A 26921-nucleotide genomic window follows, 5' to 3' on the forward strand; every position below is an offset into this window, starting at 1 on the left:
GCTGCGGGGTGTGCAGACAGCACCCTGGCCAGAGGTTTCCTTTGGGATCCCTGTCACTCTGCCCAGTGACTCTGCGACTTCTGGGCAGCACTTGGCCATGGAACATGGTGTGGCATCTGATCTAGCTCCTTTGCTGGATGTAGCTGTGAGTTGCCTGTGAAGATGGAGAGCTGCTCCTTGTACAGCTCTGGATTGGGGGGAAGAGCTGGGGGGGGCACTGTGGGTTTGGGGCTGTGAAGCTTTGCATACGTGAAAAACTGCACAAGCCTTGGCTCTCTGGGCCCTGCCTTGAAGAGATAAAATCAGAGGTGTCAGCCCATGTGTCTCTTGGTCCTCATTCAAAAAGTGAACTTGAATAGAGACATGTGCTAGCTGGCCACAGCTGGGCTTATGCTCAGCCTGGGAGCTGCATCTGTATTGCCCTGTTCAATGACCCTTTGCTGGAGCAGGGCATCCTGCTCCCAGTGGAATTCCCTCGAGAGAAGTGCTGCAGGAAGGGGTGTGGGGGGGAATGTGTTCTGGGTGGGGCCTGGAACGCTTCCCTCCACTCCTCCCCAACAGGCCCCAGAGCAATAGGCTGCGCTGTGGGCTCAGGGTGCTCAGGGCCAGGCACAGAAGGGCTGTTCCAGCTCTGTGGAAGTGGGCAGGAAGGTCAGAGTGGGGCACTGGGGCCATGCTCCAGCCACAGCCTGGACACAGCAGTGCTGTTCCTGTGGAGGTTTTGATTTGCAGGTGAGCTGAGCCTTTTGAGATGGTGAAAAAAACCCTTAGGAGGAGGTTGTTGTGCCAGACTGGGGTGAATCTGGGTGCAAACCTTGTCTCTGTTGGTGTGAGGTGTTTACAAGGAGGGCAGCAACCTCGGCAAAGAGGGTGGCAGAGCTGTGTTGCTGAGTCACGGCTCTGCTGCAGCCAGCCACGATCAGGGATGTGTTCATTCTTCTAAGGAGCACAAAAGAGGAAGGTGTCCCCACCTCCTGATTGCTGGAAATCAGGTTGAGCTGCACTGAGACCTTCCCAGCGTGGTGATATGAGATATGCTGAGAACATGCCACTGAGATATGCTGGAACATGCCTGGCTCACGTGCTGCTCTTGTCTCTGGGCTTCTCTTTGTGAAAATTTGGGTCAGGACAGGAAGGGACTGGTGTGTACTGGGGCTGGAGTCCCCTGGTGTGCAGGCAGCAGAAGGGTCCCCTGTCCTGGCATGGTGGGAGTCTCTGGGCACTGACCCAGGTGGGAGGGGGACCTTTTATCATCCCACCATCGATAGGATCGGTTCCAATCTTGCAAGCAGCAGCAAGTTCAGTAATTCCCTAGCAACAAACCCTTCCCCAGTGCCTGAGGCATCATCCATTGTGGTGAAGGTGGTGGGTGCACTTGGCCAGGGAAGCCTTGTATCCACCTACCCCCTTATCTCCTGGTCTCCTCAGGATGATCTTGGATCTAGACCAGTTGGTCTGTCCTGGTCAGAGGTCACATCCCGGTGAGGTTTTTGTCTTATTTGCTGTGGCTGGTTCAGGTTTTCTCTCAGCTCCTCTTGACAGCACTGGCACAAGAGGGACAGGGCCACATCTTTCCATGGGGTGGAGTTGGCTCCTTGTCTTTACCCACAAGAGAAATCCAAGGGCAGCCAGAGCCCAAGAGCCCAGGAGGAGCTGAGCTATCTGGCAAGGTGAACCCTGCTTCCATTTGTGGTGATAATGCCCTTGTTCTTGAACTTGAACGCTGGATTTTAACAGTGAAACAGGCTGACAAAGCAGGTAGGGCAGAGGGCAGGGTGGTGCCCCTGCTGAGGTGAGGCTGCTCTACACCACAGGGACTGTGTGCTCCTCTCACCTGGGAGGGTCTGTCTGCACCCTGTGACCCAAATTGCTCTGTGAGAATGGGGCTGCCTTTATCCTTAGACATCCCACAGCTTCCAGGGTGGGCCTTGGAGGCATTTCCAAGCCTGAAAGACTGCCAGACTCAGACCACTGCTCTTTCCCACAGCCCAAAGCACTGACTGTGTTTCTCTGCCTTCTCTCTGCTTTATTACTTTCAAAGCTGTTCTATATACCAGCCTTGGGGGCTGGTGTACTTGTCCTGTGGGGTCTGGAGCAGTCCAGTTGCCCCCTAGGTCATTTCAGGAAGCCTTATTGTCCAGAAGATGTTCAGGATAGGTTAAAATACATGATGCTGAGTGCAAATTTGCCCTGTGTTACAGCCCTAATCTGGTTAGGGGATCAGTGCAGCAGGCTTGCAGCAGCCCACGTGGCTCTGCCAGTGGCTGCATCGTGGGATGTGCCTATGCTGGGCATGTCATCAGCTGGGTGTGCATTTCTGTACTGCTCAAAAATGCCCCAAAATGGGAAAATGCAACCTGTTTACAGGGTAGCCCCATCTGTTCCCTGGGGTGTGTCTCAGGGGGGTTCTACTGCAGAGGTTCTTTCTATTTTCAGGCTGGTGTTGTTTTAGTGGCGTGAGGGTTGTGGTTTCCTTGTAAGCAGTGCCAGACAGGAGCCCTGCAGAGGAGTCTGCCCAGTGGTGTCTCTTAAGTGTCATCAACCCTCCGAGGAGCTGCTCAGTGGCCCTGTTTGTCCTGATGCTCTTGGCCCTGCAGTGGCCTGAATATCCTTAGGAAAAGCCCAGCACTCACTCCCTGCTGATGGAGAGCTGGGACAAAGCTTGCCTGGTACCAGGGGTTGATGCAGGATCTGCTTGGAGGCCAGTGTTGTGTCTGCTTCCAGCTCCTTTGAGAGCAGAGGGGAAACGAAGTCACTTTGGGGAGCAGGGTGGATCCTCAGCGGGGTTTTTGCCCTTCTCATTGACCACAGAGTCCCATGATCCCCAGCAGGAACCAAACGGGATGCAGCTGAGTTCCCACCAGTGACTCCAGTGGTGGCTCACCCAGGGGCAGAGGTTTTCCCTGCCCTGCAGGGAAGCTGCAGAAATTAAATGGGAATTGCTGACATAAGTTACGGCTTTGTCTCAAAACCAAAAATTTTGCAGAAGCAATGGATGTTTGGGCTGAGAATGTCTCATCTGGCAAATTCGACCTGTACAGCTTTATGTCATGATGTCTACCATTTATACTGGTAGAATTAATGAATTTAAACACATTTTCCTCCATTAGCTACTTAGAATGGGCTGTAGTGTGATGCTGGTATCTGGTAAAAAAACCCCCAACAAACCAACAAAAAAACCCAAACCAGAATAGAAAAGTGCCTTTTTTAAGATCTAAGCCCAGCATAAACACACTTCTTATTATTTTTGGAAAGCTGTTTGCAGGTGTCAGCAAGCCTGACACACAGCTGGTATTAACTTCTGGGGGCAAGAGAAAGGGAGCAGGTTTAAATATAGCTCCTGGGAAATAAGCATTGGAATAGCTTCCAAGATCAGTTTTACCCCTACTTTGCTGCCTGGAATTTTCCCTAAAAATAAAAAAGATAAACAATCAACCTCAGGGACCAGACAAATGTGCAGATGAACAGTTGCTTTCGTCCAGGATGGCCCCAGAGCATCCTTGTGCTTGTCCAGACAGGGCCCTGTTTGTCCCCCTCTGGTTTCCCAAGTGGGAATTCACCATTAAAAGACAGATTTGTTCTTCTTGAGCCTTCTGGCTGCAGAGAGGTGTGGTGTTCTCATAGGGAAACACAGATTTAATACCAACAGCACAGCAGCTACTGCAACCACCTGATTAAGCCAGTGGTAAAGATGGATAAAGTGGATCAGGGTCAGGTCAATTAAAATCAGCCCAAGCCGTGTTTCTAAGGCTCTGCAACACACTTGTGTCCAATGAATGCACTGTGCTGACACTCCTGGAAAGAGCTGAGTCTGCAGCACACGTGTATTTGCTAAGCAGAAAAAAAAACATCAGAACCCCCTTACTGCACCATTCCCAGCCGATGGGGCCAGTTCAGCTCCATTTGCCTCTTTCTGACCTTTGCTATCAACTCTCCTCCCAGCAGAAAATTACCCGCAGGCTACTTTTTTTTACCCTGTAATTTCCTCTAATCTCTAATAAATGCTCTAATTGACCTCTGTCCTCCCAGTGTACATGACACACCGAGCAGGGCTGCGCCCACAGAAGATCATTAGAAAGCACCGTCTATTCACAGTGGGGCCATTTGTGTTGTAATTGCTTTGAACCAGAAGTCAGACATCAAATATGTGATGTTGTGAGTCATTATCTAGGCAAAATAGATGCTTTTTGGGTGGCTGCTAAAAAAAGCCCATGATATGCAGGTGAAATGGTCCATGTGAGCCAGAGCTCACCTTGCCCAGAGGCAGTTTCACACCCAGTGGCTAATCTGTACCCTGCCTGGACCATTTTGTTTGTGCCCAGACCATCTGTGCACACCCAGGGAGGGGAGGGGTGTGTTTCCCAAATTCAGCACTTTCAAAGCTTTGGGAGCTTGAAACGATGTCACCTTTTGGTGACCCCAGAAATCACAAATTTTAAAATATATGCTGTTTATTCCCGCTGGGTTTCCATAAGCCTGGTTACTGCTTCTCCATCCCACAGTCTCCTGAAAGCCCTGAGTGGTGCCAGGCTCGCACTTGGCAGCTAATGATTACTTTCCCCTGCCAGTCACTATTTTGTAAAGAATATTTTTTCCAGTTAGCTGTGGCTAGTGTGCTTTGTCTGTACAGCATGGATGCAGCCAGGGCATCCCTGAAAGGTGGTACTTAATAAAAGAGAACATGTTGATGAACCTTCCACCCCAGCCAAGCCCTGGTCTATTCCCATGGGCTCCACTGCAGTGCACATACCCAAATGACCTTGGGATTTGAGCTGAAAAACTACTGTTTTCTCAATGCCTACTGGGCTTTGGGGCAGAAATTCCATCACTGCTCTCATGGCAAAGCTGGGGAGGCGTGACAAGGGAGGCTGGTGACATTTCCCTGTGGAGCAGTGAGCCTGTAGCATGTCCTGCACTCACTAATCGTTGCCAGCACCAGCTTGCAGCCCCTGTTTTCAAGGCTGCTCGCTCCCCTGGGCTGTTTGTTGTCACCTGACTGTGACAGCACAGGGCCGGAGGAGCACCCAGCTTTCCCCATCCCCACAAGCAGAGCTCTGCGTAGCTAATCCCCTGCTGCCAGCTTCCACAAACAGTGTCCATCTGGAGTAAACACAGCTGGGGAAGGAGATGAGGAAACTTTATTTTGCAACCATTTGTGGTAGTGTTCACAACTACAGCCCTAGGCGCTCTCTCTGCTTATGCACCAGAGCAAGTAACAATAGTATTTTTCATTGATATGGTGATGTTTGTCTCCAAGGCTCCCTGCAGACCTGGGCTGTGGTCTGAGGACAGCCTCACCTGGGCAGGTGAACTCCTGTCATGCAGAACTAAGCTGTGGTCCTTGCCTCTGCAGTGATTTTGGAAATGCCACCTGCCTGGTCAGTGCCTTCCGGGAAGCTTGGGTCTCATCTCACCCAGGGCTGCATATGGGCCCCAGGGATGCTCCCCAAGGGTCACTCTAGGGAGTGGTTCAACCTGGCAGCTCTGCCTTTAGCTAGATGGGGATGCTAGGTCTGGAATGACTGAAAATCTGTTCTCTCCAGTTTTAGAGAAGCCATGCTTGACAGAGAGGAGCAGGCAGAACTTCTCTGAAAGTCTCTTTTTCTGGAGATACTCAAGACCAACCTGGACAGGACCCTGTGGAACTCTAGGTGAAACTGTATTAGCAGGGGGGCTGGACTAAATGATCTCCAGAGGTTCCCAACCATTCTGTGATTCTGTGGCTTTCTGCCTCACTGTCTCCAGAGATGTGGGCTGCCATGTGCATCATCCACGGGAGAGGAAAGCAGGAGGCAGAGGAGTAGCATAAAACATGGCCAGCTCACTGAAAATAAGAAATGAAAAGCTGAGTGTGAGTTTGCAGGAGCTGCAAGTAGGTGTATGGTGGACCAAAAGCCATCAGACAAACCAAGTGAGTCACTGAGCAGCAGGTTTGAGAGCAGGAAAGGTTAAACACTGTTGGATTGGCTTAAGACTGCAATCAAAGCTGGACATTGCTTTCCTGTTCTACAGGCTGAGCTGTCATTTTTTCCTGTTATATTTTCTGTCAGTGTTATCGTTGGAGTAGCAGAACCACCGGGGCCCTCAGCTTCTGAAGGAAACACGAGTGGGATTTCAGGAAGGGTGGGTTTAGATTAAATTTGAGGGAGAAATTCTCCCCTGTGAGAACAGTGAGGGTGGCACAGGTTGCCCAGAGAAGCTGCGGCTGCCCCATCCCTCCAAGTGTCCAAGGCCGGGTTGGACGGGGCTTGGAGCAACCTGGGATAGTGGAAGGCGTCCCTGCCCATGGCAGTGGGGAGGAATGGGACGGACACCAGCGCCCTTCCTCAGCCGAAGCGCCCTGCCGCGGTGTGCCTGCCCCGGGGCCGGCGTGCGCGGGGCGGGGCGGGGCGGGGCCGGCGGGGGCCGGGCGAGCGGGGCGGCGGAGCGGGGGTGGCGGCGGCGGCGGCGGCAGCGGCAGCATGGAGCAGGCACAGAGAGTGTTCGGGGGACCCAAGGTGAGCTGGCAGCGCTGCCGGAGGCTCAGGGCTGGGAATGGGGCGCGCCCCGGGACCGCGGTGCTGTGCACGGAGCGGGGGTCGGGGCGCGCCCCGGCGCGGAGGTGCCGCGCTCCGGTCGTGCCCCGCAGCCGAGCGGCAGCACCGGCTCTCCGCACCCCGGGGCTGCAGCCGGCTGGGAACCGGGGCGCGGCCGGCTCGCTGGGGATGTGCCCTCCGGGACAGGGCTCGGTGGGCGCTGTCCCCCCGCGGTCGCAGCCGGGCGCTGCGCTGCCCTGGCCCGGCGCTCCCCGGTGTCCCGCGCATTTCGCCGCCGCCGCGATGCGGGTGCAGGCTCATCCCAGCGCCCGGCCGGGGACACGGCTCCGCCGGGCTGGGGATGCACAGGTGGCCTGGATGGAGAAGGGGCAAGTTCTGAAGGGCCCTGCATCCCAACTACTCTCGTAGTCTACTAAAACAAATGTTTTCTCTTGTGTTTTTTATTTTGTTTTGTGGGCTGATTTTGTTGTTTTGTGGGTGCTTTCGGTTGGGGTTTTTTGTGGTTTCGTTGTTGTTTTTTTTTTCTCTTACACATTTAGTTCAGTTACTCCTCAGATACCCGTGACACCACCTTGGTGGCTGCTGTCAGTGTGCTCCAGTCTTTCTCCATGCCCTGTGTACTACATCTCTAGTAGGATCATACGGTAATATGTTTGTTATTTAGATTGTAAAATAGAGGAGGAAGAAGATGAAACAGCTGTGGTTAGCAATAGTCCTGTATCTGATTTGCAGAACACTGCCGGTGCTGCAGGGTTGCTCAGCTCTCAGGCTGTGGTCTGGGTAAGCTGCTGTACAGGGAGCAGGTCTGCCAGGCTGGGCTTTTGGGGAGAAGTAGGAGTCAAGGCAGAGGAGACCAAGAAAAATGATGTGAGATTTGTGGTGTTCCCGCTCTGGGAGAACGTGAGTGGTGGCAACTGCTTGTGGCTTTTCCAGAGAAGGAGATTGTTTCCAAAACCACAAAAGGACTGGGGGGTTTTGCTGCTGTTTGCATCCTCTCTCGCTCCCAAACCGTTTATCTCTCAGTCTGAGTTTGCACCAGGAAAGTCTCACATACTTGGAAAAGGCAGTGTGCACAGGTCTGATTTGTGTTTCATTCCATCATTATGGCTCCCTTTCTAGGAAGCTGATCCATGGAATAGCAGGCAAGATACCAAAATCCCTGCAGTGTTGGCAGCTGCTAATGGTTAAAGCCTTTTTAAGTCCACCTCAGTTTTGGGAGATAGTGGTGTTTCATCAGCTGCACTAAGAACAAAGGCTGTTGTGTTACCCCAGTGGTTTTAAACTGTTGGCCGAGAGAAGCAACTTAAGTTCTTCTTTCATTTGTGCTTCTACTTTTCCAGTGTGTGGGAGAGTGGCATACCGAAGAGAAAGACCTAGGAAAAACTGCAGGGTTTGACTGCTAAGATCAGACTTCTGTTGTCTGGCTATTGGCAGTTACGAGACTGGTTTTCCTGACTCAGGCAGTCCCTTTCAGCCCTGTGAACCTGCTAAGTCAGGCTTGGGGAAAAAAAATGGGCCTGAAGTCAGTTAATGAGCCCTATTCATTCCTCTGGATCCTCTGCCATTGGGAACGATCAGTTTTGTGTTTTAGAGATGTTTCTGGTAACTGGAGCAGCTTCAGCCCTGGCTGAATGTGGGGCCAGGGCTGCCTCTGCATTTTTCAGGAACTCGCTGACTCCCAGTGACTGCAGTGATGAACAGGGAGCTGCAGGAGGACAACTTTGAACCCTGCTTATCGTAGGCTGTAAAAGAGCAGAAAAGGTTGGTGTTTCTTGACGTCAGCCATCACCCTTTCTGTTCCACAACCAGAGCAGAGACCTTGTCCTTGCTTGCTGCTGGCTCCTCTTCTTGTAGGCCAGCCCCAGCTTGAAGGCTTCAGGACATGTGGCTGTCTTCTCCTGCACCTCCCATGTGCCTTGAGCTGTGTTGTGGAGAACAGAATGGGAATAGGGATTTCTGGGGTCAGGCTCACTCCCTCCCAGCAGCTGGTGTAGCTGGTTTGCAAAATAATCATCAGGTCACATGGGGCAGGTGTTCTGCCAGGCACACTGTGTGTGTCAGCCTCTCAGCAAAGAGTGGCTGCTGACCCAGCCTGGGTGGCACCAAAGGTGCCTCTGCTGGCTGTACCCAGGGGATTTGGGTGGATGTCCTGCCCTACTCCACTCCCTGCAGCACTGCAGACTCTCTGTGCCTATTGTGGGGACTGCGAGTGCACGGTGATGTGTCAAGGATGATGTTGTATTTGGCTTGTCCACTTACCGTGCACAGCCTGACCCCTGACTTGGCATGGGCCAGAGCCTGGTGCTGCTGAGGCTGCGTTGAGCTCAAGCCATACCTTACACCGTGGTACCTTGTGTGGTCAATTCTTTGATAACTGAGTACAGGGATGCTCTTGGATAACCTTCCCGGATCCACCTGTCAAACATGGTGGCAGTAAGAGGTTGGCTTGGTGCTGCACAAAGTGCCAGGACTCTGTTTATTGCTCTGAAGTGGTGCCTCGCTCCAGTGAACACCAGGTGTGGGTGTGAGGTCTGTGATGGGTCGGTGGGTACATGGCCCTGCCACCCCATGAGAACCATCACCTGGGATGACACACAGCCACCATCACCGGTTAATGTCACCAGAAGTCTCCTGCTGAGGTCAGTGGAGGTTGAGTAGTTGGTGCCAGGAGGGTGGTACTAAAGGTTGCTCAGCACGGGAGCACCCTCCTCTCCCTCAGCCACCAAACCCATGAATCATTGTCTAGCTGCCTAGAAAGCACAAATATTTCCTGCAGTGGAGCAGCGTGGGTCTTGTAGTCTCCCATGCTTCTCTTCTAGAGGCTCATGCCTTAAAGCATGTGACAGATACATCTCCCAAATGCATTTGTGGTGTCCTCAGGCTTGAGGATGATACTGTGCCACTTCCACTTCACAACCCCCTTGGGCCACTTTCACCTCTTGCTTCTAAATGAGTGTTTGAGGTGAGTTTAGGATGAGGATCACTTTGTTCCTGACAGTACCCGTCCATAAAACCAGTCTTTGGGGAACATAGTTCATTGTTTTTTGCAGTGATTTGCCACACTTACCTAATAATTGACAAATTACAGCTGTTAACTGCCCTGGTTTTCAGCTATTGGGATTAATAGAATGAACCTAAATTATCACCTTTTAAGAGGCAGATAAATAATCCTGGGCACTGTTAAGGGTTTTTAAATGATGCAACTTTATCAGCTGCCTGATTATGTATTAACATCTGCTGGAAACCTCACAATAAAAGGGGCAGACTGACTTTGGTCATTGTATATATTTTTTAAAAGACCCTAAAACCACCTAATACACAAAACCTTCAAGTGCCTTAGCTTGAATGGCTCTTTTTATGCCATATAATGGGCAAGCTGAGCAAGTAACTGTTCTGCCATGGTCCACTGATCAAACCATAATGGAGAAATTGTGTTGGGTTGACTGTAGCTGAAAATACTTTGAATGTTTGGTTAACTTTTTCCCCTTAATTTCACTACATTAAAAATAATCAGACTTGATCTTGGAATGGAGCATACTTGTTTGAGTACCTTCCTTTTTGTGTTTGAATTTATTTTTGAAACTTATTACATCTCAAAGAAAACATTACAATGTTTTCAGAGAAGTCAAGCCAGAGCCCTTAAAACTTCTCCTTTTTAAAAGTCCGAACCAGCTTGCTGATATCTGCACTGAAGAATCATGTGCCATGGTTGAGCTAAAACTTTTTCAGCATAAAAATGGAAAGCACTGGGTTTGCTCTGATGGTCTTGCTGGGGGCTGTCTGTGCTGAGGATGCACAATTTACAGCCTTTTGAACATTCTTTGAACCCATCCATCTGGCTTTCAACAAGCCTAGAGTGAAACTAAAAGTTTTATTGCATTACACTCTGGGTTTTTGATGGTGGGAGGTCCGTGGAGGTGCAGGAGAGCTGAAGGGTGGCTGCACAGAGCTGGTCCTGAGGGTCCTCACTGTAAATGGGAGAAGAGCAAAGCTCCTGCCTCAGGAAAGCGTTGGAGAGTTCTGCTGCTTTCTTGTTGTTCATCAGAACAGGTGATACCACATCCAGATGGGCTGTGAGAAGGGAAGTTATCAATCTGGTCTAGTGGATGGCATCCTTGCCCATGGCAGAGGGGGTTGGAGCTAAATTGGACCTTCAAGTTCCTTTCCAACCCAAACCTTTCTGTGATTTTATGATCAGTGGTCCTGGAATGGTTGAAGGCTCCTCTCCAGTGCTGGTGCAGCCTGTGGTGCTGTTCAGATCCTTCACCAAGTGTTGAGATCCCAATTTAATATGTGTGCACGTGCTTTCTCTCCAGATAAATTGGAGGGTTTGGGGTGGGAGACCACATGGAGCTGTGTACTAAGGAGCAGAGAGCTCTGGAAGAAGTACTGAGCTCCTGCATTCACCTAATTTCTGCTTGCTCAGCCATCGTCCCCTGGAGCCACAGTTCGGAGAAAACTCTTTCATCCTTATCTGGGTACTTTCCTTGGCTTAAGGCAAGGTCGTGTCACCCATTTGTATCTGGAAAAGACTTGTGCTTTGTTTATCCAAAACAAACACGAAGGAAGAGAGCTGAAATGTAATCTGCAGTGAGCAGCCTCCCACGGACCTGGAAGCCCTCAGGATCTGTGAGCAAGAGTGCCCCCCGGGGCAGATGAGCTGCTGGGTTGTGCCTCTGCTGATTGCATCCTTATCTGGAGCCCTGTAGGCACACCTTTCCATCTTCTCCTGAATGTCCTTTGGCCGTCTAAATAGCAGAGATCGCAGCTGCAGGAAACGGTGCTCTGAAGCACTGATCTTGAGGAAACCCAAAACTTTTGGGTTGAACAGCATTGCATGACGGTTTCTTAGCACTTGGTTTAAGTGTCTCCAGACCCAAAAAAAAAAGCTGGCAGGTGAGAAAGAGCCTGTTGCTGATATTGGAGAGGAACTTTGTTGCTTTACAAGCATCTCACCCGCAGAAGTGGCAGAAGGAGGTGGCTTACATAGATGAAGGATGCCACGGAATCTACTTTCTCATTGATGGAAATGTCATGTTGAGATGTTCTTGCAGGAAACACTTGAAAAGTATTTGAGGGAGAAGACCTCAATAGGTTCAGGTTGCTTTGTTTTTAAATCCAGTGTGAGCAAATTTCAAGCCTGTAACTCCATCAGAAAGTCAAAGGAGCTGTTGAATACCTCAAGGAGTGGATCTTGCATGGTTTTAAAATAGGAATTGGAGCTTAAGAGTGGAAAACGTGCCAGGCGTCCACATCTGGCGGTGCAGACCCTGTCTGTAGCCTGTTATTTTATCTGCTGCTTTGCAGGACATTTAGTCCTCATAAGCAGGCTTGTGTAACTCAAGGAGGGGGGAAAGATCAGGTTTTGCCCTTTTAAAATCTTCCTCTCTGTAGATTCAGATCATATCTTAAGGGTAGGAGAAGTGGCAGGGATATCTTTTTACCATCTGCTAACAGTGGTGTCTGTGGGTGTGTTCATGACCCCTGGGCCAGCTGATTGCCACAAGCAGTTTGATCTATCCTGAGCCTGCCCATCTGCATTTGGCATCCCACCAGTGCTTCCGTGGCAGCTTCGTGGCCATGGTGTGGAGATGGCCTGAACCCCAGCACTGTCCCTGCCCTGCCTTTTGCAGCAGAAGTGGCCAGCGACAGCCCTGGCAGTGAGTCAGGTGCCTCTGCCTGCAGGGCAGGTGTGCAGGGATGGGAGTGAGCTCATGGGCATCAGTGCACGCCCCAGAGATGGGCACTGCCAGGCCTGTGCCAGGAGCTCACGTCACCTGCTCTTGGACACTTGCAGGCACCGCTTACTCAATTTTCTCCCAGCTCCTCGTAGTTATTGTTTGATACATGCCCTGACGCCAGAGGGTTTGTGGGTTTTAATTAGTAACCCTGGGTAGTTTAGTTATCCATGCAAATATCCAGTCCTCTTCTGAATCCTACTCCATTCTTACCCTTGGCACCCTGCAGCTATCGTCTATGCAGGAAGATGTCCACGATGTTATATCTAAAAAGAACTTAGTGTATTAAGTTTCTAATCTACAGTTTCATTAAAAAATACAATAAAATTAGATATGTATTTTGTAGGCTATTCCGTTACTTAAAAGAAAACAGTTCTGGAAAGATGAATATCTAGCAGAAACATTTTACAGCTAATATTTTCCTTCCCAGTTCGACTTCCAAATTACTTTTGTCATGTTCCTCCAAAAGCCCCAGCTGGCTAATGGAAAAAGCTTGCTTTTGCTTTTCTGGGTCTCTTTCTCCAAAATCCAGTGTTTCAGCAATAATGGGAAAACAGGGCTTCAGAGTGAAAAGACCTGAGTCACTGTCCCATTGCAAATAAGTAAAAATTTAAGTGTTTTATTTTGAAACCTTGTTATCTCTATTGCACAGCTAGTTACTATTATTTTTTACAGCACCTTTGTGCCATGGGACTGACCCCTTATGTAGGATTAGAGAGCCTGTAAGCCCTGATAATACCAAGTAATTAACAACCCATCAGGAGCTGATTCTTGGAAGTGAAGTCAAAGTTTTTGTGTAATGACTCTTAGCAAATTAATTGGTGTTTGGCTGCCTGCAATTTCAAGGAGGAAGCAAGCTGGAAAGTGAACGTGTTTGGGGTTTGCTTTTTCCACTCTTCCCGAACTCTAAATAAGGATAGGACAGTTCCTGAAAATTACTGGAAACAGAATAAATTTCTAAAGATTCATTAAATGTGTGAGCTGCAGCAGCCATAACAAAATATTTAGATGATACTTAGATATTGAAGAAGAAAATTTATAATGGTTATATTTTAAAAAATGTTTATGTGCCTCCTTGTCATGACTTTGTATTGGCTGCATTTATACCCACGTGAGCACCAGCTCCTTCTCTCTGAACTGTTGTTGCAGCTCTAAGAGTACCTGACCCATTTCTCTTATTGCAGGTAGAGCTTCACGTCCACCTGGATGGAGCCATTAGACCAGAGACCATCTTGTACTTCGGCAAGTGAGTTGGGGGCGGGAAGGAAGCTCTGGGAGCTGCAGTTCAAAGGCATCATCCCTTCTGCTTCTCCAGATCTGTGGCAGATGAGCTCCTGCAGGCAGCAGACCTGGCTGGTGCTGGTTCTGTCTCTGCCCAAACCTGACTGCACAGTGTGAGGACACTGAGCACACCCCAAAAGACAGTGGGGCTTCACAGGTAGCAGGAATGTGACTGAGGTGGTCGTGGGTTTGTGAGCTGGGCAAGCTGAGAGGCGCCACCATGAGAAAAGTCCAGAAGATGTCTCATGAAGAGCTGCCTGCCTTTGAAGTGTACCCAGGACACAGCAGAGGCGCTGTATTCTCATCTCTTTTTCCACATTCCTAATCGCAAAAGCAAGGGGAATGACAGCAGGCTGTGAGCATTGTCTTGGTGGTGCTGCTGTTCCATGGTTTGGGAGGAAAAACCAGCTTGGGTGCCCTTGCCTGCCCTGCTGCCATGTGGATTTGAATCCCAGGCTGTCTGCCCGGTGTCAGCAGTCAAGGAGTCACGCTCGTGTGGGGGTGACCCAGGGAAGCACTTGGCAGTGACTTAGAGAAAGGTTGTTTCCTTGACAGAGCCCACGTGCATCTTCCTTCAGTGTAGATTGTGTGGGAAGCATGGGGTGAATGATTAACCTGTGTGAGGGCCTGGCTCCACGTTTGTAAGCAAAGTAAACAAGATTTCTTCCAGCTGTCACTGATACCCTCAGATCAGGAAGGTGGCAAGGGTAAGGATTTTGGGAAACAGCTCTTAGGCATAGCTCTGGTATTTTGGGGAGGAAATCAGTTCTGAGGAGGATGGGAAGTGGTTCTGGCATTCTGTGAGCCCAGCAGATTCCAAGGCAGTGCAGTCCTACAGGGAAATAATCTTTCTGGAGTAGCTTTCTCTGCAGGGCCTGGCCATACTTTTTGCTGCGTAGTCAGAGAGGAGGGTGGGTCAGGGCTGTCCACCCCATTTTTTGCTGGATGCTGGCATGGTGAACTGAGTCAGGGTTCCTGCTGGTGGGCTGCAGGGCTGGAATACAGGTCTAAATGAACAAGAGTTGGTGCTGACTCCGTGGAGCTCTGCTGGGTCCGTCTGCCTGCAAATGGGAAATGCCAGTGTAGTCCCCTAGGAAAATTGTAGGAGCCCTGAAAGCCAGGAGGCACTGGCTGTCTGGGGATCCTGTGCCAGGATCCTTGCTTAGGGCAGAAACCTTCATTGCCTGAGTGTGTGCTGAGTTCCCTCTTATTTTTAAACAGCCCTGGCATCTCCCTGAGCTGCCAGCCCTCGGGTGGAGCAAGGCTGTGCTATTCATGGGCTCTAAAACTTAAACTCACACACAAAAAAAGCAGTGGGGCAGTGCAGAAGGCTATAGGGGACTGACTGCCTTAATAACCTCACCCTGGGCACAGAAAGCTGCTTGTGGTCTATTTTTAAAGGTAAAGAGCTGGAAATAAATTTGCCAGGTGGTGTCTGACCATGTACACATAACCCCAAGCTGCTGAGATGCACAAGCCCCCTTGGGCAGTGCACTGCTGAACTCAGCTGTTTTCAGAAACTTTGTCTCCAATTCTGTCAGATCTGGGTCAGTCTTTGCATCTGCCCTGCCCAGCCAAAAGGCTCAGAGCTGTGTCAAACCCCTCATGGGGTCTAGGTGTCCCCAGGAGAGGTTCCCTTTCCATGGTGGGATGGTGTGCACGGTGCTGCCCATGGCTGCAGGGGGCTCTGGGCAGCACACTGAGGTGGCAGTAAGGACAAACATGTTCCCCTCTGGCCACTGTGCTTCAAGAAGAATCCCAGCTACAAGGAGGGTTGGATGGGGCAGCAGGAGCTCCAAAAACCACACTGGCATGATCCACCAGACCTCCTCATCCAGAGGCATGACTCCAGTGTGGATCATCCCAAAGCACTGCCACTGATGCCTGCATGAAGGCACTTCTTCAGGAAGCACATGAAAGAGGTCAGGGAAGTGGCTTTGCTCTAGGAAACTTTCCCCGGGCAGGTGGAGGAAGGTGCAAGTTGGTTCCTGGAGCAGAGACTGATGTGTCAGTGCCATGGAAAGGGCAAGGCAGGGAGGAAAACCGATGCCTTGGCAGGGATGAGTGTTCCCTGCTGAGACCCAGCAACTTAATCTGTGCAGATTGCATGTGAGGGCTGAGCGTGGGGCTGGTTTCCTTCCTGGCTGAGTGGGGAAGGAGCAATGTTTACCAAGCCCAGGAGCGGGGTCCTTTGGACTGTGTCCTTGCATGGCTCATTGGGATGGTTGCTGGCATCGCAGCACTAAACTGTCTGTGGTGTTTTGTCTCTATTAGGGTTCTTCCATCAATCAGATGTAATTCATTGTGGCAGGAAAGAGGATTAAAAACAAATGTCTAGTTATTATTCCAAATTTGTGTTGGCTTGTGCAGGGTACCGGGGTGGGGGGGGGTGGCAAAGCCTGCCCAGGAAGCTGCAGCAGCCTTGGCTGGCAGCACCCTCAATCCCGGCTGTCACCACACCGGGAACACCTTCACCCACTCGGTATTCCAGCTGCTCTTCCCTCTTGGAAGCATTTATGTGGGCATTAGCATGCCTGTCCTTTTGGTGAGAGCAGTTGTTGCCATTTGTTCCTGTGTGGGAGCTGTTCCTGTCACAGAAGATGCCACCAGGATGCTGGGCTCAGGAACCAGCCTGCTCGCAGGAGCTGCTGGCACCAAACCCATGAGCCACGACACTTCTGCCTGTGTGACCCCAGGCCTTGGAGCATCTCTGTGATGTTTCAGTCCTTTGAGCCTGCATAAGTGGAAATTAACTTTTCTAAAGAATTTTGGCAATTCTGCTGCTAGGTCTAGGAGGTGCCAAGAAATAATCCAGAGCCCCTTTAGATGAACTCCTTCTTAAGCTTAAAATGTGCCCTGGCTGTGTTCCTGCCGGGTCAGCCTGGGCTTGTATTTCGGTTTGTTTGTGCTTTGCCTGTGTTTTGGATCTCCTTCCTCCCCGCTGAGATTCAGGGCTCCATCCGTGAGGAGATTTTGGAAGGACAGCGTGTGCTGTATCTTTCCTGTGAAGAAATGATGGTTGATGCCGCCAGCTTTGGAGGCAATTGGTGTATGAAACGCACTGATTAAAAACGCGATAACCTTCCCTGTCAGTAACACGTGACTTCATTTCCAGGAAAAGAGGCATCCCTCTCCCCGGAAATACTGTTGAGGAGCTCCTGAAGTATGTCAGTTATGACACACCACTGACACTTCCCCAGTTTCTAGAGAAATTTAATTACTACATGCCTGCCATTGCGTAAGTACCCTGCTTTTTGCTTCTTCCCCCTCAACCCTTGGAAGGATCCCTTGGTTCAGCCTTGGAGGTGCCCTGTGGGCCCTGAGCGTGACAGGTCCCACTGCCACTCCTGCAGGGGTGACCGTGAGGCGGTGAGGAGAATTGCCTACGAGTTTGTGGAAACAAAAGCAAAGGAAGGGATCGCCTACGTGGAGGTCCGGTACAGCCCTCACCTCCTGGCCAACGCTGGTGTGGATCCCATCCCCTGGGGACAAGCTGAGTGAGTGATCCTGCCGTGCTGGGGAGCTGGTGGGTGGCTGGTTGGGCATGGAGAAGGCATGGCCAGTGCCAGTCAGCCACTGTGTGTTCAAAGGCTGCTGTAAGAAACCTTTCTCCTCCCATGCAGCAAGAGCCAGCATGCTTCCAGCTTTCTCTCCCATTGAGAGGGTTTTTCATCTTAAATATCTCTGTGTGCTGCAGTGTTTTAACATCCCTTGCTCTGGGCACCGAGTTCTGCATGTGCAGAGCAGTTGTGCTCAACCTTCTGTCTGAAGCCATTCCCTGTGAGAGATATGGACTGCCTGACCACAAAACAGGAATTTGAGCTGGCAGGGATGGTGGGTGGTGTTGGAGGGGGCTGGTGATCTGATCCCTTCCTTTCATGTCATCCCCTCTGTGCTATGTGCATTAAATCAATGCAGGGCTCTGGGGCCCCTCCAAAGTGTGCTGCGGTGGGTGCTGAGCCCTGCGTTTTCCCCTGCCTGGCTGCAGAGAGTTGTGTGCCCTCATGAGATGCTCTGGCAAAGAGGGGGCTCCTCTGCTCAGGCAGGGTGGGCACCCAGTTCCCCAAGGCCTTTCTAAATCTTAGTATCACCTGTGCCTGCTTCAGTGCCTGCTATCTGGTAAATGTGGCCATGGCAGGGGTATAAAAGGTGCCCTCAGGCTCTGGGTGGTCTCAGTGGGCATCTCTGGATGTTAAGGTGAGTGGAACCTGGGGCAGCCTGTCCTCCCACGGGGATGCTGGGCTGGACCTGCAACTCCTGCCTGCCTCCCTAGCACATCTGGCCTCTTGCTGATGGCTTTTCTTCCCTGCAGGGGAGACCTCACTCCAGATGAAGTCGTTCAGCTCGTAAATCAGGGACTGCAGGATGGAGAAAGGGATTTCCACATCAAAGCCAGGTCTATTCTATGCTGCATGCGCCATATGCCAAGTAATGTATTGCAGCTCCCCTGCTGCTCTGCTCCCCTTCCTTGACGCGTGGCGGTGGGGACGTCCCCGGGGTCTGGGGCCCTGCAGGAACGTGGGGAAAGCCCCGGTCCTGGGTGTGATGCAGGACCAGACAGTGCTGAGGAGCTTCTTGTCTTGGTGGGGGTCCTCTGCCCCTTTCACTGTGGGGCAAAGGTTTGCTGGATGCAAGCGTGGGGGTCTGTGGGTACAACCAGTATCTGAAAGGTCTTGTGAGAGGGACAAAAGGGGCTCTTCTGTCCTCTCCTGGGGGAACTGTGATCTCTGCTCCCCACCCAAAGGCCAGAGCTCACCTTGGGCCAATAAAAGCCATTGGCACAGTGAGCAGTGTCATCTTCTATGACTGACTGGAGGTCTGAGAGCCAATGGTCATGGAAGGAGGACCAGGCATGACATCTCACACTTCCCTGCTCATGGTCCTACAGCAGGATGCTCCTTCCTTAGCCTGGGTCATGGGGCAGCCAGAGAATCCACTGGCAGCAGCCAGTCTCTGCTGGCTTAAGCTGAAAACACGAGTCAAATATACTTAAGGCATGTATATAATACATTTTTTATAAAGTCAGCAGCTCCGATGAGAAACTTTGTTGGTAACAGGTGCTGTGACCCAGAATAGGAAGAAAACCCAATTTCCAGCATTTCAGTGGGCTGCTGAGTTCTGCAAGCATCTTCCTCTAGGGAAGGATGCAGCCAGAGAGAGGCTGTGTGACAATAGCTTTATTATGTGAAGATTTTATTCTGAGTATCTTCGTATCTCTCACCAGTTTTATGTAGGCTTAGTAGGGTAGATGGTGGAAAGATTTTTCCTAGTGAGTACATGATCAATTTGTGTCAAGAAATACGAATTTGAGAGTGCTTTTTTTTTTCCTGCCTACACAGTCAACACCAAACAAGACTTTGAAAACTTGACCCTTATATTTCTAGTTTCTAGGAAGAAAATGTTTTTCTTTGTAGAAACTGGAGAGCTGTAAGGCACAGTCACACTGACCTGCAGCTACAGTCCCTGCCAGTGCACAAGTGGTAAAGGCAGGAGGTGGCAGGAGCATCCAAGGGCATGTACAGCCTGCATTTCACTGCAGGAGGGATTGCTTGTGCAAACAGCAGAGGTGGCATTCTCATACCTGTGCCCCAGGGCACCAGCTGATACTCAGAGCCAGTGATGTGCTTGATAAAGAGTCTCTAGCAGTACATTCAGGATGTGCTGCACAGTGAGAAGCCACCCTGTAATTGATGAACTGTTGAGAGAAAGGCAAAGATGGCAGCCAGGACAAACTCATATTAAATTTGTTAATAAAAGAATGGCTCTAACGCAGCAAGTTGGAAAATGGTGGGGAAAAAAAAGATGATGAAGTTGCACACATCAGCCTGGTGTGTTCATATGATTTGGGGATTGTCTGTATGCAGCAGGTGCCTGTTAATTATTAACACTACTGTTTATCTCTGTTTCTTGGCCTTTCTGCTGAGGTTAAGTGCTGTGGGAGCTGGTAGATGCAGTTCCTTTCTCAGAGGTTATCTGTCCTGATCAGGGAGAGCTCTGAAGCAGTTGTTGGCCACTTGTTATTCTCTTTCTTACTGATGGCAAATAGATAAAACTTCAGCTCCTTCCCACCAGGAGTAGAATCCTCGGGGGAGTCAAGGATGCCCTAGAGCAGGGCAGGGATGGCTGCAGTACAGGGCTCCCCAGAGATCCCTCCCAGCCCAATCTCCTCCATGGCACAACACATCCAATGGGACAGTTCTTGCCTTTACCCTCACCCTGCCCAGCCTGGGAAGGGGTGAAAGCTCAGGAGCTGAGAGATTTCTCCAACACACCAGGTTACAGCCCCAGGGCAGTGCAGTTCATCTTACCTCAAGCCAACTGCAGCAGTCACCACTGCTTGGAAGTACTTAATTTTTTCCCCTGCTTGAAGTGAGCAGAAGAGCATGATGAGAGCAGTTTTATAGCTGGTGAATGCACTTGATTTCCCTTTCATTGACAACAGACTGATCAGCTGACAGCTTTTATTTGCCTGAAGATGACAGAGATGAGACCTTTCTAGGAGTTTGCTAGCTTTCTTTTTGAGCATCAGGCTTTAGGAGAGACTAAAGAAAATAGCTCTAGCCTACTAGTTATAGGACCAGGATTTGTTTAGAAAAATGCTGAAGGTGTGACCCTTCTGAATGCTTCCTCCTGAATCCTGGTGCTGCCTCTTCCAGGCTGGTCTCCAGAGGTGGTGGAGCTCTGCAAGAAGTATCGAAATGACTCTGTGGTGGCTGTCGACCTGGCTGGAGATGAGTCCCTGAAGGTGGAGAATTACTCTGAGCATAAGAAGGCTTATGAGGTTTGTGGAATAAGTTTTTTAAAAGAAATTACAAGAAACATGTATATTGAGGGGACGTGTGTGAAGGGACGCTTTTCAAACTGCAAACAGCTGGGACAGCTTAAAAATTCGTTGCAGCTATTAAAAACATTCAGTTAAATAGCAAAAGTATTTGTTTATATTTCCTAAATGATTAATGGCAGGCATCATTGCTAAAACATGAGAGCTGGGGCTTGGCATGCTATCCTGTAGCACTGTGACATGAGTGACATGGAGCCCAAACCAGCCCCCATCTCACGGTACTGTTGGCTCCTGGGGCTTGGTGAAACCACAGCCAAGGGTGGAAGAGACTGGACTTTCCAGTCTGGCAGAAATCACCCGAGGAGAAGAGGAGAAGCTGCACATTTGCAGGGCTTTTATCTGATCATCTCAAATGCAAACACTGGAATGGCTTCAGGAGCCTGATCCCAGGCTCTCACTAAACCTCAGCCTTTGCAGTGGCTCAAAGGGAAGGGAAAGCCTCGCTTCTCTTTGCTGGTGGAAATTTGGGGTTGTTAGTCCCCTCCATCAGTGGGGCAGGAGGTCGTGCACCATCACTGGCAAAAAGGGTGGTGGTTTGCAAGCAGTGCTCAGGTCTGAAACCACATGGGGCTTCCTTGGGGTCTTCACCCCATCAGTGCGAGCTGATACAAGGCCAGCCTGCACTGCTGTGCTGGCTGAACAGGGTGATTATAAACCAGGACACGGGAACAGGGCTTTATTAACTGATGGGAAGGCAGTCTCATCCTGCCCTGGTGGGCCAGCAGTACCCAGGTCCAGCCTCCTCTGTCTGAAGGATGCATCTTCTCTCTGTGCCAGGGGCTTGCTCAGGCTCTGAGGTGCTGAAGCAAACCCTCCTCCCATCCGTATTAAGTAACTGAAAAAAACTCCTGAGTGCAAAGCCCTGAAGGACTGTCTGTGAAGAACGTCTGCTGCAAGATGGGGCTTGCAGGCTGCCTGCTGCTGCCAGCTGGGTGGTCCTTCTCCAGCAAGGCTTCCCTCCAGGCTTTCCTCCAGGCTCCATGGCTGGCTCACAAGCCCGGGTGGCCTGTGGCCCCTGCAAAGGAATTTTCAGGATGGTCATGGAGCTGCCCCCAAAGCTGCACTCGCAGGGTCCTTACGGCTGGGCTGCCTCCACCCCCAGCCCCTTGCAGGAGGGAGGTGCTCAATGTCAGAGCATGTCTTCATCTCTGCCCTGGGGTGCCTCTACACTCTCCCAAATGGCTGGAACTGGCAAAAAATGTGGAAGTTCCAAAGAGTGCAACTGCTGCAAGGTTCATGCAGAAAGGCAAGTGGGTGGAGGAAGAGGAGCTCAGAGCTTGCTGCTGTTTGGAGAGGAGGGAGTGGTGAACTCACCCAGTATTAAGAACCCATGAAGAGCCTGGCTGGGCTCCAGTGGAAGATAACCAGGATTTTTAAGTGTCTCTCTATGTGACATTACTGAGCTCTTGCAGCCCTTGGAGTGCAAGGCTCGTGATCTGTGGGCTCTTGGCACAGGAGCCTTGCTGTGCCCCTGGGAGCAGTGCCAGCCCCAGAGCTTGCTGACCTTGCTGCAGGTGATGGGACAGGAACATGTTCTCTCTCCCTTGTTTTGCAGGAAGCTGAGAGATGTGGGATTCATCGCACTGTCCATGCTGGGGAGGCCGGCCCAGCTGCCATGGTCAAGGAGGTACGAGGAGTTCCTGACTCAGGGTAGAGAGGGACAGGGGTGTGATGTGCCCTGCACCAGGGAGAGAGGCATCCATGTCCTCTCCATATCCACAGCAAAGTGAACACTGGGGACATGGACAGATCTGACCTGATAGCTGGAAAAGGACATCCTAGGAGCCAGCTCAGTGGTGCAGGCTGTACCTGCAGTGGGATGGGGGTCTCGGGCAGGCAGGGGCTGAGCTGTGTGGGAAGCTCTGAGTGGTTTTCTCTGCTCTCTAGGCAGTTTATGTCCTGAAGGCCGAGCGGGTTGGCCACGGATACCATGTCCTGGAGGACCCTGAGCTCTACAAGGAGCTGCTGAAAATAAAGATGCATTTTGAGGTAAGGACATGTGGTGGGAGTGTGACAACCAGGTAGCTGCTGTCTGAGTGGAAAACCAGCCCTCACCTGAGCTGTGCTACAGCCAGGGACAGGAGCTGACACCCAAGTGCTGACCACATGTACAGTGATGTTGTGTTGTACCCAGATGCCCAAAGATCCACAGGAAAAATGCTGGGGACAAACCTGGGTGTTGGCTGGGATGTGCTGCAGGGGAGCGCTGGTGTGCACAGCAGCTTGTGGGAGGCACATAGCAGAAAGAATGGATCCTTATGTGGCCAAGGATAAATTCTGGAGGGCTTATTCACTAATTTATACACCTCAAGCCTGAAGGCTTGTCCTTCCACAAATCAGGCTGCTGTACCAGAGCAAGTCTGGCTAGAGGGTGGAAATGCCTGGGACTTACAGTGCATGTGTGGATTTACTTCGCTTTTCCCCAGAATGGACATATCCAACCAACAGAAGGAGTATGTACTTAATGCAAGTGGTTTTGTAACCAGGGCTGGTGACTGACTGGCCATGGGAAACATCCCACTGGCCCCTGCCACTGTCATGTGGGCTGTGGGCTCCTTGCATCTGTGTCCTGGGGCATGCACTGGTCTGTCGGAGTAGCGCTGAGGGGCAGCTGTGAGCAAAGCTCTAGTCTGGTTTCACCAGTGTGCTGAGCTATCTGTGTCCACAGCTGGGGTTCAGATCTGTGTGGTTGATTCTGGTTTTCATGCTTACCTCCCCCAAACAGGTCTGCCCTTGGTCCAGTTATCTCACTGGAGCATGTTCTCCGGACTTCAGCAAACACCCCGTAATACAGTAAGACTTCTCAATTATGTGAAATTTCAAATAACTAGGATTTGGGTTGATTACAGCTGCTTTATTGCTTTACAAAGCTAAGGCACAGATGATTATTTAGGACATAATCCGTGTCCTTTGGCAGAGGGGAGCCTAGTGCAGCTGGAGGGGTGTGGGGGTCCCTTGGGGAGGCTGTCCTGTCCCTCCTGCCCTGCTCTGAGCTGCACTACCCACTACTGGCAGGTCAGTGCAGAGCTATGGGGGGACAAGTTGAGCCCTGTGCTTGTCTCCAGCAGTGCCAGCTGCAGGGACAGCCCCGAGGTCTTTGCTTTTGCTGCATTTCACCCTGAGAACTGCACAGTGTCACACCCAGTGCTTTGCCCACCAGTTGAGCCTGATTTCCTTACAGATTCAAGAAGGATCGTGCCAACTATTCTCTAAACACGGATGACCCCCTCATCTTTAACTCCACCATTGACAAGGATTATGGCATTGTGAAGGAACACATGGGATTCACTGAAGAGGAGTTCAAGAGAGTCGTAAGTCAGCCTTGGCTGGGTGCTCTGCTGGTGTCCTGGTGCAGCCCAGAACAACCTACTGGTTTTTCTTTATAAGCTGAAGAGTTTTTAATGGAAACCAGAAAATTCTGCTCTGGCCCTGTAGGCAGGAAAGTAGGACCAGGCTCAAAATGCATATCCCAAATATTCCAGAGTACTTAAAGGCCTTTGCTTTGTGCTGGTCTCATTTCTCCTGGGACTGCTGCTAGTGATGGGCCAGAGCAGTTGTCATAAAACAAGGCCATGGAAATGAATCTGAGGGTGGCAACTTTATACTCTCCCTCGTCTGTTGCTGCTCAGAGCCAAGTGCTGGGATGTGCACTTGAACCACGTGTTCATGTCTGATGTGTCTTAATGTCTCTGTGTTCCTCCTCTGCCTCCTCAGAACATCAATGCAGCCCAGTCCAGCTTCTTACCTGAGAAGGAAAAGCAGGAGCTGCTCAACAAGCTGTACAAAGCCTATGGGATGGTCCCCAATGCATCATGACCCATCCCTGGGAGCCAGTGTGGAGCAGGGCCCTTCTTCACCAGTGCCTGCCTCTCCTCTGCCAGTGGGAGTACTGGGAGGAGGTGCCCAGAGTCGGTCTCTCTTCCTGGCAGCCCTGTGCTAACCCTTACAGTGCTCATCAGAATCACGCTATCACATACACCTACCTGTACCCCACAAACTCTCTCCTGAATGGATATCCAGCTTCCTATCCTGCTGTTGTGCAAGCAGACTGGATCTGCCTGCTGGCCTGACTCCCTTCTCCATCTGCTGGTGTTTCTGTACTGCAAATGCAAACAGAAGAACCTCTCCTGCAGTTTTTCCCCTCTTTCCCTGTTTTACCTGTCCTGTCCCACTGACCTGCCTGGCCCTAGCCTGCGGTGCTGAAATAACCACTTTCAACTCTGTGGCCTGAGTTACTCTTCACCTTTCCAGGGAAGAGGTGTGCTAGTGCTGGCAGGGAGTGAGCAGCCCTTTCAGACACAGAGGCTTTATTCTTGTCCTGTGGGTGGGAGGGTTTGGTCACAGCTATATTTACCCAGAGTTAGTCTTGTACTAACAAGACTGGAACAAGAACAAGCTGCAGGCTGGTGCCCCTGCCTGTGCACAGGTCTGAAGGGCATTTAAAACAAAATACTAATTTTTTGGCATCCTTTCTTGGACAAGAACTCCCATATATCAGGCTTCCCAGTGTCACTGCTGCAGAAGTGCACGCCTTGGGCTCAGGGCCCAGCTATGCTCACAGCTGGCCATGACTATGCTCGCACACACATAGGAAGTTGGAACATAATCTTACCACTTTGGGTCAAAATCTGCCTTCTGGGATTTTTCCCAGTTTTGTACTCATCTTGGAGAGCTCCTGTGATCTGCAGTTTGATCTTCCTCTTACCTTTGTTTAGGACTCGGAAAAAATGTGATTGATTGCCTGGTTTAACAATTCTGCCCTCTTTCTGATTTGACACAATCATTAGGCACTCTCAAGGCTGAATCAGTAAATTAACTTGGACTCAGTGTCACACATTGACTCATGTCCCATCTGATTGCTTCTCTCACTCAATTACGACACTGGCTAGAAGTCAGATCTTCAGTTTGGTGGAGAATTTATACAGAGAAACTCACCAAAAATTCCTTAGGGATGTTGGTGCATTGGAGTGTTTTTACTCAATAAGCAAGAGAGCTGTGCATCCAGAGAAGAGACCATCATTTTCTTACCTGAGTGTGTGGTGTGCTTTAGCATCCCAGGGGTCTGCCAAGATGCTTACTCCAAAGATACTGTACCAAAAAGTTGCCTTTGACAAGGGGCCGTGGTCACCATTGCCATGGACAGACCCCAGACTGGTCCAGCCTCAGCCAGCAGTGATGGTGTGCTGGGAGTATTTCCATTCTTTCTGGGCTTCCATATTGGTCTTCAGAGTTAAATACTCACCTCTGAAGTACATGGTGCATATATACACATAGATAGATAAATGAAGATGAGAGAGTGATTTTCTTACTTTTATAAAGCAAAAGATAAAGTATCACTTCTAGGGACATGATTGCGGTAAGAAACAGGCCCTTTTTGGGTCATTTTTCTCCAAAATTTTTTTCTGAAGAAGAGTTGCTTGTTTGGATTCTGGACAGTTGATTGTTAATCCTGTTTAATAAAATAACAAATTTATATTAAAAGAGAAATCCTTGTGCCCTTCTGTTCAGGGGTGACTGTTAGGGACTGTGGCCTGTGGTCCTCAACCCCTGCTAGACCACAGGGGTTCACTGATAGGTGTGATGGGGGCTTTGGTGTCTTGAGTCGTGCCTTCTCCTGGTGCCAGGTTGGAGCACTTTGGCAGCCAGAGGGAAGCCTGCTCCCATGCCAGGGAGCCAAGCTGGATTTATGGCCACAGGTTGTTCCAGCATCCCGTCCTTTTCCCTTCAGTAATCACAGGGATGTGTCCCACTGCTGGAAGCAGCAGTGCCAGCACTGTGTACTCTCACTTTTCCACGTGTTTATCAAAAGTAGTCACTTTTCTTTCCCTGTCTCCTGGGTTTTGCACAGTTGGTTGATGCTCAGAGGCAGAAGAGGGGTGGTCTGGGCTGTTGGGCTGCACAGTCAGTGCAGACAGGGGAGTGTTTGCCCAAAGGTTTTGGGTCATTTAGTGCTTGGTTAGACCTTGACAGGTCTGGCATGGCCATGTTCAGCTGACATGAAGGGCTTAGAGCATCCCTGTGCTCAGCAGCTCTGCAGATCAGGATGTGGCTGATTAAGGCAGTGCCCTTGGTCTTGCAGCACAGTCAGTGACAGTGGCTGAGCTGGCTGTCACTTGCAGGGGGAACCCGATGCCTCTTGCTCATCTGCTCAGAGTAGCTGGCCAACAGGTCCCTACTCCTCTGCCTAAATATAATTCTGAAACAGCTATTTTCTGACCAGGGAGAGCTAAGATTAGCCCAGATTTGACTGCTAGAGGTCTTGTGTGGTGCTCAGTCCTTCCACACTGCCTTTCATCTCTGTGTGTGTCAGCATGAGCCAAAATTACTGTTCTGTGGTGAGAAGAGCTGGAAATGGGGCTTAAAGACACAACTGTGCTGTCAGACAGGTCCAGGAACTACCTGCTGGTTTGCCCTGGGGGCACGGGAAGTGGGAGCAGGCTCTTGGCTGCTGTCTGGGCATGGCTCTGCGATGGCACCCAGCCACTCCGGGAACTCTTTGGGAAAGCAGCAGCCACGGCCACTGCC

The 26921-nt window shown here is 50.7% G+C and overlaps 1 protein-coding gene across 2 annotated transcripts; it reads left to right on the plus strand.

The window, feature by feature from the left end:
• Nucleotides 1–25883, plus strand: ADA (adenosine deaminase). 2 transcript variants are annotated; one of them, XM_048321899.1, is made up of 11 exons: nucleotides 1–145; nucleotides 13459–13520; nucleotides 16671–16793; nucleotides 16909–17052; nucleotides 17868–17983; nucleotides 20212–20336; nucleotides 21952–22023; nucleotides 22284–22385; nucleotides 23122–23189; nucleotides 23578–23707; nucleotides 24111–25883. In XM_048321899.1, the coding sequence occupies exons 1-11, from the start codon at nucleotides 98–100 to the stop codon at nucleotides 24210–24212; spliced, it is 1092 nt and encodes a 363-aa protein (XP_048177856.1). In that variant the 5' UTR covers nucleotides 1–97; the 3' UTR covers nucleotides 24213–25883. The 2 variants fall into 2 exon arrangements, with proteins under 2 accessions (XP_048177856.1, XP_048177857.1); XM_048321900.1 differs by lacking the exon at nucleotides 1–145 and adding an exon at nucleotides 6424–6497.
• Nucleotides 25884–26921: the final 1038 nt, after the last annotated feature.

The sequence above is a fragment of the Corvus hawaiiensis genome, chromosome 17, assembly GCF_020740725.1.
Source record: "Corvus hawaiiensis isolate bCorHaw1 chromosome 17, bCorHaw1.pri.cur, whole genome shotgun sequence".
NCBI classification, from domain to species: Eukaryota; Metazoa; Chordata; class Aves; order Passeriformes; family Corvidae; genus Corvus; species Corvus hawaiiensis.